The sequence below is a fragment of the Camellia sinensis genome, chromosome 1, assembly GCF_055761805.1.
Source record: "Camellia sinensis isolate YWXY chromosome 1, ASM5576180v1, whole genome shotgun sequence".
In the NCBI taxonomy this organism is placed as follows: Eukaryota; Viridiplantae; Streptophyta; class Magnoliopsida; order Ericales; family Theaceae; genus Camellia; species Camellia sinensis.
In genome coordinates this window covers 168,325,301-168,338,981 of record NC_138961.1, presented here as the reverse complement: position 1 = coordinate 168,338,981, position 13,681 = coordinate 168,325,301, and the positions used below count along the sequence as shown (strand labels likewise).

Here is a 13,681-nt window from a genome sequence, read left to right as displayed (position 1 = left end):
GACCATAAGGCTGACCGGTTGTGGGCTCTGCTAGTATGGGAACACAAACCCCGATTTTACCGGGGCACCCTCTTTGAGCATTCGACCTAGTGCATATTCGGATCCATAGTGACCATTCCAAACTAGGACAGGTTCCTTACCCGTTTATAGGTTGTTTGAAACCGCTGCGTGCGTAGTGAAACCCTAGCTCCTCACAAAATAGGACAGGGAAACCCTACTCCAACATAGGGGTGTTTTGGCTCTCACTTATCTGTTATGTGCTTTTAGAGTGCGTCTCTACAGGAATGCATGTATCTGTTTGCAAGTTTGGGCATCAGGCCCGCGGGCACCAGTTCAGTATTTTGGGATTCAGTTTACCCGAGGGTAACGGTTTACAAGCCGACTTTTGGGGCAGAACTCAGTAGAGAGCACACTCATTCAAATAGGCTCATATCTGTTCAGGTGAAATCAGGCTGAGATGCTGCATGTTTCCCCTTTTGCTAGGTAGTCTTGGAACTATAGCTTCAGAAGGCTCCGATATCCCCCGGGTACATTGGATCCGTGTCGATAGACTTTGTCAGGTCGGAAATTCAGTTCAAGGGCAAATCAGTGTTCCTTCGCTGAGTTGCCTATTACTTGTATGGTTGATATGATTAGGGTTCAAATCATGACTCAATTGTCGGATAGAAGAGCTGAATCTAGAAGATGGACTACGAAATTGTGTCCAGTTATGGAAAAGAAGTTGGTGGACTCTTTGGAGCTAGCTAAGTCTTGGGATGTGATTGTTGCGAGTGATACTGTGCTTGAGGTTCATTCTTCTATTTCTTTTTATGTTGATATTGGTAGACAAACTTGTTCTTGCCATGAATGGCAATTGAATGGTTTTCCTTGTTGTCATGCTGTGCATGCTTTGCGTAGTAGTGGTAGAGATGTGTATGGTTTCATTGATCCTTTTTTTCATGTAGATTGTTTTAGAGAGTCATACAAGGAATCTGTTTATCCAGTGCCTTCAAGTGAGAGATTTGACTTTGATGGTGCCAGTAGTTCGGTTATCAAACCTCCTATAACGAAGAAGCAGCCCGGGCGGAACAAGAAGAAGAGGATACCTTCAAGGGGTGAGAATGTGAAGCAAATCAAGTGTGGGAGGTGCTTGAAATATGGGAATCACAATAAGAAGACGTGCAAGGCTGCTATTTGAGGCCGCAATCTATTCTTTTGGATTTGTATTTGAATTTGAGGAATTATGATAATAAAAAATGTGATACTTGGTATTATGGAAGTAATGAATAAAGTTGGTTGAATTGTTTTTTGTTTGTTGATGTGTTTTTTACTTATTGAAGTTGTTTTCTAATAGTCTGGTTTTGTTTTTTATTTTTATGGAATGCAGAGAAGGTTGTTGAAAATTTCTTATTGAAACAGTATAATATGGAAACGCAGTTCATATTTCATAGCGATAAAACTGTATAATTTTGCAGTTTTAAGAATTATTAGAAACAACCTGATGAAACCGCATAATTTTGCAGTTTTAAAAATTATTAGAAACAAGCTGATGAAACTGAAAAATTTTGCAGTTTGAAGAATTATTAGAATCAACCTTTACTGTATGAAAATATATGCAACCACAAACAGGTAGACAAACAATCAAAAGAAGAACCACAATAATAATAATAATAATAATAAGAGCAACAACAACATCAATCATTTTCACCATAACCATGATAACCAGAAAAAGATCATTCCCAAAAGTATATGAAGTACTTGTCACATGTTAAAAAAGAAAAATAAAAAAAAATAAAAAAAAGGTTCAAAGATATGTTCCCTTGAATATTTGTATTGTTAAAAAGTTTGTTCATTGTTTCTATGGTTTGGTATGTTTTGTCAACATTTGGTAGTGCTCGAGTTTCCAAGATCGGTTCTCATCATTGAGGAATTGATTGATGATTTGTGCTCGAAATTTGACCCACTCAGTTGGACGAAGTTTTTTCTGCACAGGTTGCCAGTTGAGATATTGGTTGATAACATTGCAGACGGCAATTGCACAATCATTCCTGCAATGTTTGAGATGAAGTTAATTAGTTAGGTGAAACTGCAAAAATTAGCATATTGGAAGATTAGTTTATGGATTTTGTATCTTACGAGTGTGGGGTTTGTTGTGGGCATTCCTCAATTGATGCAATTTCTGTCTCGCACTCTTGAGATGAAAACATGTTTCCCTGTTTGCTGAGTAATGCTTTATTCCATCTCAGTTGATGTTGTTGCTACAAAATAGTTAGTGGGTGTTTTTGTTAGTTATAGTGATGAGTTGAGATGTTTGTAAAGGGATGGAACTAAGTATGAAATTTTATTTTAACTTACAATTTGCTTTGCAATTTCAAAGTGCTTGTTATGGCAATGTTTTGCTGGTCTCAAAGAGTCATAGTGTCTCCATATTCCATCAGCATTGTCAAAGACCACAATTGTCCAATGGTTGTCGTGGTTGATTGGGAAATGGATATATCTGTTTTTCATTGCTTCTGGAAAATGGCTGTCCATCAGTTTTTCTCTCAGTGCTTGATCTTGGTTTTGTAGTGGAGTCTGTAAGTCATATATATGTTTGAAATATGTCATAAAACTATGTAGTAATACATGTTGATAAAGTAGAAAATTTTGCAGTTGTAAGGTATGTTAAGTTTTGCTTACATTGATGAGTGTTGAGAAAACGTAAGATCTTCCTGCATATGGATTGCTTGCAAAGACTAGATCGTTTTTCTCAAATTCTTCAATGGTTGGTTGGAGTGCCAATTGCTTTTCTGAGAAGGCATCAATGACCTGAAACATGTTATATATGAGAATGTGTAAGGTTTGTGGAATAGGTTATTGAATATGTACAGAAACTGTAAAATTGTGCAGTTGGAGACCTACATTCCCATATAAGGGTTCCCTGTTGGTCAATCTGCATATATCTGAAAAGTATACGCAGTTTTCATCTTCGCTGCCAGACCAGACACAAGCAGTTGATTGTGTGTTGTTGATGAGTTGAATTTGGTCTTGGTCTTTTTTGGATAGGCTATGCCAAACCTTGTTTGTTTTGCGGCATGAAATGGTGAGTGGCTTGTTTGGGATTGATTCTTCCTGGAAATCATCATCACTTTCCAATACTTGAAGATTTGTCTTCTTTTGATTGGCATGCTCTTTTGGGTTTGTTTCAGCAGCAACTAGTTTCTCTTGGCCAATATGTTCTTGCATCTTTTCTTTCTGCTGTTGTTTTGCTTCATGAGCACCCTCTTTTTTGTTGTCATTCTTCTTCTGTTTTTCTTCATTGGTACCCTGTGTTGGTTTGGGTACATCAGCAGCAGTTTGTGTCTTGTTTGTTGCATCTTCTTTGGGTTTGGTCATTGGTTGGTATTCAAAATCTGGGTGATGTGCTTGTTTTCTTGATTTTTGTTTGATTCTCTTGACCATGGATCTTTGTTGGGGACTGCCAGTTTTTTTGGTGGACATTTCCTTCAATTGATCTTCTTTTTTATACAATTCAGCCATGAATTTTTGTTCCATTTCTTGCATTTGTGCTCTCAGGGCTGATATGAGCTTGTCCTTGTCGTCCTCTTTGGTTGGTGTTTGTGGTTGGTCATGACCTATAAAAATGTTGGATTGTGTTTTGGTTAGTTTAATGAAATTTTGCAGTATGCTTTAGTATTAGACAATAGTTTACCTTGTGCATGAAGTATGTCAGATTTCTCTTGCAGTTCTTCTTGTTGGTTTGTCAGTTCTTGTTCATTGACTTCTTCGTGTTGGTTTGTTTGTTGTTCTTCTTGTTCTTGTTGTTGGTCTTCTTCTTGATCAAGGTGTTCTTCTTCTTCTTCTTCTTCTTCTTCTTCTTCTTCAGTTTCAGTTTCTTCTTCTTCTTCAGTTTCTTCTTCATCAGTTTTTTCTTCATCAGTCACTTGATTTTTTTCATCATCACTCTTTTCTTCTTGTTCATCACTTTGTGGTTCTTGTTGTGGTTTTTGCTTTCTTTTCTTTTTCTTTTTTTGTTGTGCTTCTTTTTCTGATTGTGATTCTGATTCTGAATGATGTTCTTCTTCGAGAAAGTCATCCTCATCACTGTCTAGAAGTGTTCTTTTTTTTGTTGCTTTTGTTTTCTTTTTTTGCTTATTGTCCTTTTTGTGGTCTTGTTTCTTTGCTGAATAGTCTGTTGATGTGCTTTGATTGATATGCAATAACTGTATTTCTTGTTCAGTTGGGGTTAAAGCACTTTGGTTAACCTGCATTGGAACAATGTGGCATATATCAGTAATACTGTAAATTTGGTCAGTTTCATAAGATGAGTTGTACTGTGAGTAATGTGGGTTAAGTGTCGAAATATGTTTTTTGAAACTGAAAAATGTTACAGTTTCATAACATGAGTGATGTTAAAGAAGTGTGTGCTTTGAAACTGAAAATTTTCACAGTTTCATAATATGATTTGTACGACAATGAATATGAAAGGAGTGTTGAATAGATTTGTGCTAGGATAGTATAGAAGAGTTTGAATACCTTTTCAAAGTGAGCGAGGCTGATGTGTTTCCACTTGGAGTACATTTTGCCAAGGTTCCATTTCATAAACCTTGGGAAGCCTTCTTTGTTGGATGGTCGGAGGAGTTTACTGTGCTCACAGTACCAGTACTGTAAAAAAAAAAAAAAAAAAAAGTTGAAATATGTTAGATAGTTAGAAATAGGTGAATGTCTGATATTTTTGTGGGAAGTAGTTGAGTAATGTGTTTACCAAGAGTAACATGACGCATCCAGTGACATGCCTTGGGTTGTTGTTTGCATTTGCCATTGAATTCATCAGTGTGTCTTTTATTGCCTCAACCCAATTGTACTTCTTGATGTTGTTGAGATTGTCAACATAGTTGAGGAAACTCCAACTGAGTGTATGGCCTGTTGTGGGCATGAGAAGTTTCAAGCACAAGTAAAGGGTGATTACCCTTGCAAGATCTTGACAATCATTGGTTGATTTTCCTTTTTTTGTTTGTTGAAACATTTTGGTCAAAGACTTGCCATCCAATCTCTTGACTGATTTGCATCTTCGTTTGTAAAATGGAAGCTCAAAATCCTTTGGTCTTGCATAGGATTTGGTGGTGATGCTGTCTTCTCCACAGTCGATACCAAAAATGAGCTTGACATCACTGGTTCTGAGTTTCATTTCCTTTTTGCCAAGTACAAATGATCTTTTTCTTTTGTTGTAGAGTGTTGTCATTTCTGCTACAATGGAATTGTAGCATCTGCACCAAGAGGCCTTCAGTTGTGTTGAGGAGAGAGCATTTATAAGGGGCCAAAAAGGGGTTTTTTGCAGCTCTGTCTGTTAGGCTTTTGTGAATTTGACCCCCTTCAACAGTTTGATTACCGTTCCGATGTTGGAACGATAATTAAATTGTTGGACTCTCTTTGCAGGGACTGCTGGTTTTTTTTCTTTTGATGCCTTGGTTGTTGTTTTGGGAGTTGATTGGCTTTCTTGGAGCTTTCTTTTTTTGGTTGGAGGAGCTTCTTGGTTTTTTGTTGGCTTTCTTTTGTTTGTTTTTGTTGTGGTTGGAGGTGTGGTTGGTGTTTGTTGGGTGGGTGGGGTCTGTGGTGTAGTTCTTGGGCTTTTTCTTGTAGGTGGTGTGGTTGTTTTGTGGGTTTTTTGGTGGGGTCTGTTGGATTTGGTTGTTTTTGGGTGTGGTGGTGGCATTTGAGTGGATACAGGAGAGGGACTTTCAAAAGGGGAGATGGTTAAATCCCTGATTGGATTTGTGGGCATACGGGTTTGTTTCTTCCAATATCTTCCAACAGCTATTTCTGAAAAAATGAAAGTGACAACAGGGTATGAGTAATATAGTGACAAAACTGTATAATTTTGAAGTTTTATATGCAGTTTAATATGAAGTTATATGTATTTTGTTGGTAAGAGTTACGAAACTGTATAATTTGACAGTTTGATTTGCACTTTATAATAAGTTAGCTATTTGTTTTGAGTAGTGGTTAAACTGTGTAATTTTGCAGTTTCATTTGCATTTTGAATAAATTTAGATATGCTGCTTGTATAGTGATGAAATGAAACACTATGATGTTGCAGTTTTTATAAGGAAACAGTATGAACAATAGGAACAGCCCATTGTATTTTGTAAAAAACAACAATAACAACAAGAAGATTAAAAATTCAAAAATAAGAATAAGAGAAGCCAATATTGAACAACAAGAATAAGAATAAGGTGTTGAATGTGTAAAAACAGGGATTTATGTGCAAAAACAGTGTTTAGAATGTTGAAAAACAGGGGACTATATATATATTAAAAGAGGGTTTATACATTTGGAAGTATGTAAAATGTGTATATAAGAAATATTAAAGAATGATGTACAAATGTGAAAAATAATGAATAGGTGAAGAGAGATGTTACTTTTTTTCCCCATTTTTGTGAATCGGAAGTCAGGAACTATGAAATCTCTTCAGAGTGGTGATGGTTCTTCGTGTTGTTGAGAGTCGCCGATTGGAGAATATGAACGGCTTGGTGTTGTGTTGAAGTTGAACGGTTTGGTTTTGTGGTTAGGGTAGGGTTTCAGAGAGAATGGAGTCGAACGGAGGAGAGATGGAGGATTGAGAATGCGATTTCGAGCGGCGGAGATGTAACAGTGTACTGATCAGACTGAGATGATTGTGGGTGATGAAGATGAACGGTTACGTTTTCTGGTTAGAGTTAGGGTTTCAGAGGGGATGGAGTTGAACGGAAGAGAGGTGGAGGACTGAGGAGTCGATTTCGAGCGGCGGAGACGTGACAGTGTAGTGATCGGACTGAGATGATGGGGACGTGGGAGATGGTTGCGCGCGTGTAAATTGGATGATATATTGTGGGTATTTTCGTCTTATTGTTAATTTGAGGACTTAATGGAATATTAAATTTGTTTTGGGTCTAAATGGGGTATGATATGTTGGGCTTGGACCTTTGGGTCAGTCTCCGTAAATAAAAACAAAAACAAAAAAAGAAGTCACATATAAAGCATTTATTTCAAAATTATCCCACTCAAATGCTATTTTCCCTAAAATCAAATCCCTTCATTTTGCTAGTAAAAAAAAAGGGGGAAACAGCTCAATGTTTATTAAAATAAAATAAAAAATTATGTAGTACTTCAATTGGTTTCGTAATAAAAATAAAAAATAAAAAATATTTATTTTTTATTTTTATATAATTTTATCTTTTTAAAGAGAAAAAATAATTTTTAAAAACTTTGAAAATATAATTTTATATTTATTTTTGTCAAATAAATTTTTGCTTTAATAAAGAAGATACAATTTTTTTTTTTTTTTTTTTTTTAGAGAGAGTGAAACCAAACATATCCAAAACATGGGGCTTTTTCCAAATTAAGTCCCTATACTAATTTTTTAAACAAAGCCTAGTTTGGCCGAATTTCTCAAAATAGGCTGAAACGTGTTTACAAAACACGCTTTCAGCATGTTTCTAATTCAGGCGCACAAAATAGATAAAATCATAAAAGCGTGGCTACAAAACACTCTTTTAATTAAAATTTTACTAATTATCGCATCAATTTAACAACTAAAAAAACTTATATAAAAATTCACTTCCCAAACACCCACTAAATGTGGTTGAGAAACACGTTTATGAAAACATGATTTGCCAACACGTTTTTAACTTTTTCTTTACAGAAAGGGATTGTATCTATACCTAGAAGGTTCCATTTGTTGTTTTATCATATAAGTTGTGTACTAGTCAAGAATTTTATAGAACTAAACAAGAAAAAGTTAAGGGTAAATTACACTAACATCCCCTGAGGTTTATATTTATTACAGTTCCACTCTCATCTTTTGAAAATTATATGTCCCTCCCCAAAGTTTAAAGTTTCATTACAAATTATCCCTCTCACTAATTTAATTTTTTTAAATACCAATTTTATCTTCACTGGGTAAATTACATTGACACCCCTTACATTTTAGAAATTACAATCCCCTCTCTAAGGTTTAAAGTAGCATTACCAATTCCCCCCTCGGTTAGTATTAATTGGGGGAAAAAAATTCATTGAAAAAAAAATTCATTGGAAAAAAAATTAATTGAAAAAAAAAATTGTTAGTAAAAATTTTAAATTTCTGTTTAAAAATCAACGTAAACTCATTTTTTGAATTTACATTTTTTCCTCAAATTTACAAACTAAGACAACAATTTATAAACCAAAAAAATTATCAAACAAATTTTTATGACAGTTTTTTATATTTTTGTAAATGTAAATTGAAAACTAAAAATGAAATAATTACCAAACAAGTCTCAGATGGTAAAAATGTCGTAAAATTAACAAATAATTAAATAAGTTACCAACGTAAGCCCCTATCTTTGCTTATTTGGTAACTATTTCGTTTTTAATTTTCAATTCAAAAATGTTTTAGAACTCTAATAGGAGTTCTAATAGAATGTGGGTCATATTCTGATGTGATATTTTGATCTTATTTGTTTTTATTTTTTATTTTTTTTATTTTTCACCTCATTAAAGTTCAATTAAAATTTTAATTTTAGAGGGATGAATCATAACCTCAAATAATTTCAAAACTTGCAAGTAGCATACATACACATAATATATATAATCTCCAATGTTGTTCAACACGTGTCACAGTACCATCCCCTGATGTCACGTCTCTAAAATAAAAAAATAAGTTTTAAAAAATGTGAACATATAATTTTATTAAAAATGATTTTTCTCCCAAAAAATCATTCCCTGAATCTCTTGTTTTTTTTTTTTTTTGTTCTCTCGTTTACATTTGAAGAAGAGGAAGGCAAGAGGGAGAGAGAGAGAGAAAGAGAGAGGAGATGAGAGAGGGAAACAGAGAGAGAGAGAGGCCCCTCCATTCCGCCGTTCGTCCAGTCGATCGTCTCAGCTCGTCCGCCTCTGGCTCTGCCTCTGCCTCTGCCTCCGCCCGACCGCCGTCGCCTCCGCCTTTGCCTCTGCCTCTTTCTTCTTCTTCTCTTCTTCTTTCTTCTTTTTCTTTCTTTCTTCTTCTTTTTTTCTGATTGAACAAAAAAAAAAATTCAAAACGACGAAACGACATTATTTTTTAATTCGGAGGGATTCGGGGCCTTGATTTCGAGTTACCAATCACTTCTATAATTTTATATTTATTTTTGTCAAATAATTTGTTTTTTAATAAAGAAGATTCAATTTTTATTTTTTGGAGCGTGAAACCAAACATATCCAAAACATTCAAAACTGCAAGTAGCATACATACAGCTAATATATATAACCTCCAATGTTGCTCAACACGTGTCACAGTACCATCCCCTGGAGCAAGGATCCTCGGCTGCCGTTTTCGGCAGCCGTTTCGGCAGCCCCCCAAAACGACGTCGTTTTGGGGGTGTTTTGATTTTTTTTCTTCTTCCTCGTCGAGCTCGACAGAACCAGAGGGGAGGGGAGGGGAGGGGAGGGGAAGGAGAGAGAGGGGGAGGGGAAGAAGAGCCGCCGGTGGGCCGGACTGGAGGGGGCCATAACCAGTGGGAGAGGAGGAGGAGGAGGAGGAGGAGGAGGAGGCGGAGGCGGAGGAGACGGCGGTGCTGCGGTGCTGCGACGGCCGGGGTGAGGCGACGAGCTATGCTGCGACGGCCGGCGTGAGGCGACGAGCTACGACGGCGACGATCGGACCTCCCCCTCCCTCCTCCCTCTTCTCCCCTCCCCTCCCCTCCCCTCCCCTCTGGTTTTCCCCTCTGGTTTTGGATCAAGAACGAAGAAGAAGAAAGAAAAAAAAAAAAAAAAAAAAAAAAACCCCCAAAACGACGTCGTTTTGGGGGGCTGCCGGGTAGGGCTGCCGGGTAAGACGGCCGATGATCCAAATTCCATCCCCTGATGTCATCTCTTAAATAAAAAAATCTTGGATTAGGATGAATTAGGATCCTCTAGTCTTTGCCTCCTGCCACCACGAAAGCCAGAGCTTTCATTCGTCGTCCCCACTTCCTTCATATAAAACGCTCCCTTCTCTCTCTTCCCGCACTTAAAATCAAATCAAAAAACATATCCTTTTTTAAGTTAAATTCCCGGGATGAGCATCCATTACATTTCATAGCCATGACCAATCACAGCAGTCGGATCATTGCCCACACGTTTCCTTTCACTGCACTTGCACCTGCACCTCACAGTAATGCAATCAATCACGCCCACGCGCCACTACTCGCACGACTGTTCTTGGCGGCGGCGGCACCACCTTATGCGGCCGCGCAGATGAGTTTGGGTTCTCCATCATCTTCGAATTCTCCTTACACCAACTCCGATTCGTCAACGGCGATCGTCATCTTGGTCCTTGTTTGCGTCATGTTCTTCATCTGCGTCTTCTCCATCTACATCCTCCACTGCATCAACGACACCGCCACGGAAGCAAATTCCGTCAACTCCATCGCCGCCCGATTGCGGCGGTTCCCGCGCGGCCTCGATCCGAAAGTAATCGAGTCGTTCCCGATTTTTCCCTACTCGGAGATCAAAGACCACAAGATCGGCAAAGGAACGCTAGAGTGCGCGGTGTGTATAAACGAGTTCGAAGACGACGAGACTCTCAGATTGCTTCCCAAGTGTGATCACGTGTTTCATTCTGAGTGTATTGATGCTTGGTTGGCTTCTCACAGCACTTGTCCTGTCTGTCGAGCGAACCTCGTGCCCACTCCGACTCCGACTACGACTCCGACTCCTCCGGAGAAGGTAAATCAATCGAATGAATCGATTGATGAGCACAATTTCAGATCTGAACTCAGTGAAGTAGTACAAAACGAGAATCAAATTTCAATTTCAGTTAATGTTGAAGAAGAAGAAAATCAAAACAGAGATCCGGAAGCAAGTGAGTTTCCAAAGCAGAATCGAGAGCGAGTGGCGAAGTTTCAGAGGTCGCACTCGACGGGTCACTCACTGGTTGGACTCGGAGAGAGCTGCGAGAGGTACACGCTGAGGTTGCCGGAGGAAGTGAGGAAGCAGATCGTGATGAGTGGGAGGCTGAAGAGGACCAGGAGTTGCATCGTTGTTTCGCCGATGGAAAGGGGTAGTCGGGGCCGGCCCGATTGGGTTGGGAGGTTGGACCGGTGGGTTTTTAGCGTGACGCCGCCGTTTTTCTCGAAGAACAACCGTTCGAAGGTGGGGGTTGACGGAGACGTAACAAAGGTGTGACGTCTGTGAAGACGCAGTTTGGCTGTCTCGCCGTGAAGGGTGACGGAGTTGAACAATTAGCGGCTCCCCTTCCTGTTTAATTTAAGGGGGATGCACCAATAAATCCCAAATTAATAACTTATGCACTGTTTAGTCCTAAAAATTTTCTTATAGACTGAAAGGTCCCATTACAATGTTAATAACATCAGATACAATGTTAATAACATCAGAGTCATGTTACAAACATTGGATTTCAAACATCTAATGTTCATCAAATTTCAATAATGTTTGAAAATATAGGATGAAAAACATCTAATGTTCATCAGATTTCAATAAATTTTGAAATTATAGAATGAAACATCAGATCATTTACATCATTCACATCATGTTGATGTAAAAATGGGACTAAATGGAGCATAAGAAAACTTTTAGGACTAAATGGTTCAACGTTTCAAAAACTAAGACTTATGGGTAAATTTTTCTTAATTTAATATAGTATTTATTTCATTAAAATACATTTTTTATTATAATTTTTAAGGTAAATTACAGTTTCACATTAGTCCAGTTGGCAACCGCAGTACCATACAGCCTACGTTTGGCAAGCTGGGTTTGGAGTTTTTTTTTGGTTAAAATAATTATAAAAATAAAATAAATTTTTTAATCTAATAAAATAAAATATCACATTTAATTTATAGGAGTGAGTAACGGATATATCGATTTGCCAAAATCGATCAAACCGAACCGATCCGTCGAATTTTGGACGAATGCATGATGACGAGCGGATGGTTGCGGATTAATTTTCTCTAATCCACCAATCTGGCGGACGGATGACGGATTTGAGATTCCTTTGGCCGCAACTGAACTGTCAAACCGCGAGTATCCCTAATAATTTGTAAGACTTTGTGTTTTTAGTTTGTTTAAATATGCTGTTTGTGTTTTCAATTAAAAAAGAATTTAAATATTCTGTTGAAAAAAAATTTTCAACTTGAACATCTTTTTTGAATTGAAAAAAATAAACGTATTATTTATCTATATTTTTTAGTATTTAAATCTATATCTAAAAATAATAAATAGAAAATATGATATACGTTGGTTGATTTTTGTTTTCAAAAACAGATATAGATGTAACAATATAGAGACATATAATCTCTACTACTGCTCTGTTCATAATTTTGGTGGTTTGAATTGTTTTTATATTTTAAGAACCATATATTGTAATACTTTATATGGATGAGGCATGCTGTGATTGTAGTATGTAGATGAGGCATGCAGTGATATTCTAAAGTTTCAAACTTTCTTGTTTTGGATAAGGCATACAATGATTGTAATATTTTTTTAAGTCATTGACCGTAATAGTTTCTTCTTTTTTTCTTTTTTTTTTTTTTTTTTGAGGAAGTGTACAAGTTGAATTATGTTGAAAATTTATAAAATTTTAAACCGTCAAACCGATTTGCATCCATCCGCCAAACCGCCAATCCGCTCAATCCATATCCGTCGGATTGGCGAACAGATGCGGATTGATTTTCTCCAATCCGCCAATCTGGCAGGCGGATAACAGATTAAAGGTTCCATGGCCGCAACCGACCCGCGCTCACCCCTACCAACCGATAATTATTACATTCTTTCTCTCACAAAAAAGTCAAAAAAGCCACAAGTCCTTCCTAAACCAGGCTTTTTAACCCCAGGTTAAAAGAGTCAAAAAAAGTCAAAAAGTCAATCCATTTTCCAAACGAAGCCAAAAATTTAAAAAGAAAAAGAAAAAAAGAGTAATGTATAATCTTAAAGCATCTCCAGTGCATTGCTAAAATAGTTGTTAAAGCCATAGTGAGTGTTTGGGAAGTAAGTTTTTTTTGTAGGTTTTTTTAGTTGTAGGATATTATTGGAGAAATTTTTTTTGTGTGTTTAGGAAGATAATTGGGTTTTTTTATGATTAGATGTGATGTTGGTGAGAGCAAAAAGTGAAATGATTATAGGATTTGATGTGATACTTTGCTTGGATTTATTTTTTTTTATTTTGTAACCAATTTGTCTTTTAGTGAAAAAAAAATCAAAAAACTATGTTTCCAAACAGCGCCTATGTGACAACTTGAGCAAAAATGACTTCTCCAATAGCATGCTATAGCAGCTGCCAAATTTGACAACTGGTGACAAATTTGGCACCAGCTTTGGCAGCTGCCAAATCTGCTAGGTCATCCAAAAACCAATTGCTTTCTTCATTCCCTTTTATTAGGTTGGGCCTTTTCCAGAACAACCCTACAAAAATGTTTGGAGTTTTATTTTATTTTTTTTTATTTTTTTTTAAATCAAAATTCACCATTTTTTTTAAAAAACATAATTCACCAATTTGTTACTTTAAGGTGTGTCCAAAAAAAAAAAAACAATATACCAAATTTACCAATTTCTTTATACAAATTTGGCAAATTTTTAATTTTTTTTTATTTTTTCGGTTAACAAAATTCACCAAATCTGAAGCAAACAACAACAATCTCATGCAAAGATCTCAAAATCTGAAGGAAATTTAAATAAAAAAAAATACCTAAATTTCAATATGCTTAAAAGTTTGGGTTTGTGATATGCGATTTGC

The 13,681-nt window shown here is 36.7% G+C and overlaps 3 protein-coding genes across 3 annotated transcripts; 2 read left to right on the top strand and 1 right to left on the bottom strand.

Annotated features, from left to right (window-relative positions):
* Nucleotides 1–646: 646 nt before the first annotated feature.
* Nucleotides 647–1,177, top strand: LOC145820657 (uncharacterized). Its single transcript, XM_082917069.1, has one exon. It carries the CDS (start codon nucleotides 647–649, stop codon nucleotides 1,175–1,177), a length of 531 nt encoding a protein of 176 aa, XP_082773195.1.
* Nucleotides 1,178–1,687: 510 nt separating this feature from the next.
* On the bottom strand, nucleotides 1,688–5,301 carry LOC145799242 (uncharacterized). Its single transcript, XM_082888782.1, has 8 exons — nucleotides 4,724–5,301; nucleotides 4,495–4,623; nucleotides 3,671–4,223; nucleotides 2,881–3,593; nucleotides 2,659–2,787; nucleotides 2,335–2,553; nucleotides 2,116–2,237; nucleotides 1,688–2,027 (listed from the first exon to the last, which is right to left on the bottom strand). Exons 1-8 carry the CDS (start codon nucleotides 5,198–5,200, stop codon nucleotides 1,838–1,840), a joined length of 2,532 nt encoding a protein of 843 aa, XP_082744908.1. The 5' UTR covers nucleotides 5,201–5,301; the 3' UTR covers nucleotides 1,688–1,837.
* Nucleotides 5,302–9,835: 4,534 nt separating this feature from the next.
* Nucleotides 9,836–11,415, top strand: LOC114255864 (E3 ubiquitin-protein ligase ATL6). The gene has a single exon (XM_082888768.1). The coding sequence runs from the start codon at nucleotides 10,036–10,038 to the stop codon at nucleotides 11,116–11,118; it is 1,083 nt and encodes a 360-aa protein (XP_082744894.1). The 5' UTR covers nucleotides 9,836–10,035; the 3' UTR covers nucleotides 11,119–11,415.
* Nucleotides 11,416–13,681: the final 2,266 nt, after the last annotated feature.

Coding starts and splice junctions, on each gene's coding strand:
- LOC145799242 (XM_082888782.1), bottom strand. CDS start 5,200: ATGACAACACTCTACAACAAAAGAAAAAGATCATTTGTACTTGGCAAA. Junction 3,594..3,670: donor TGACATACTTCATGCACAAG/GTAAACTATTGT, acceptor ACATTTTTATAG/GTCATGACCAACCACAAACA. Junction 2,028..2,115: donor CCACAACAAACCCCACACTC/GTAAGATACAAA, acceptor CAAACATTGCAG/GAATGATTGTGCAATTGCCG.
- LOC145820657 (XM_082917069.1), top strand. CDS start 647: ATGACTCAATTGTCGGATAGAAGAGCTGAATCTAGAAGATGGACTACG.
- LOC114255864 (XM_082888768.1), top strand. CDS start 10,036: ATGACCAATCACAGCAGTCGGATCATTGCCCACACGTTTCCTTTCACT.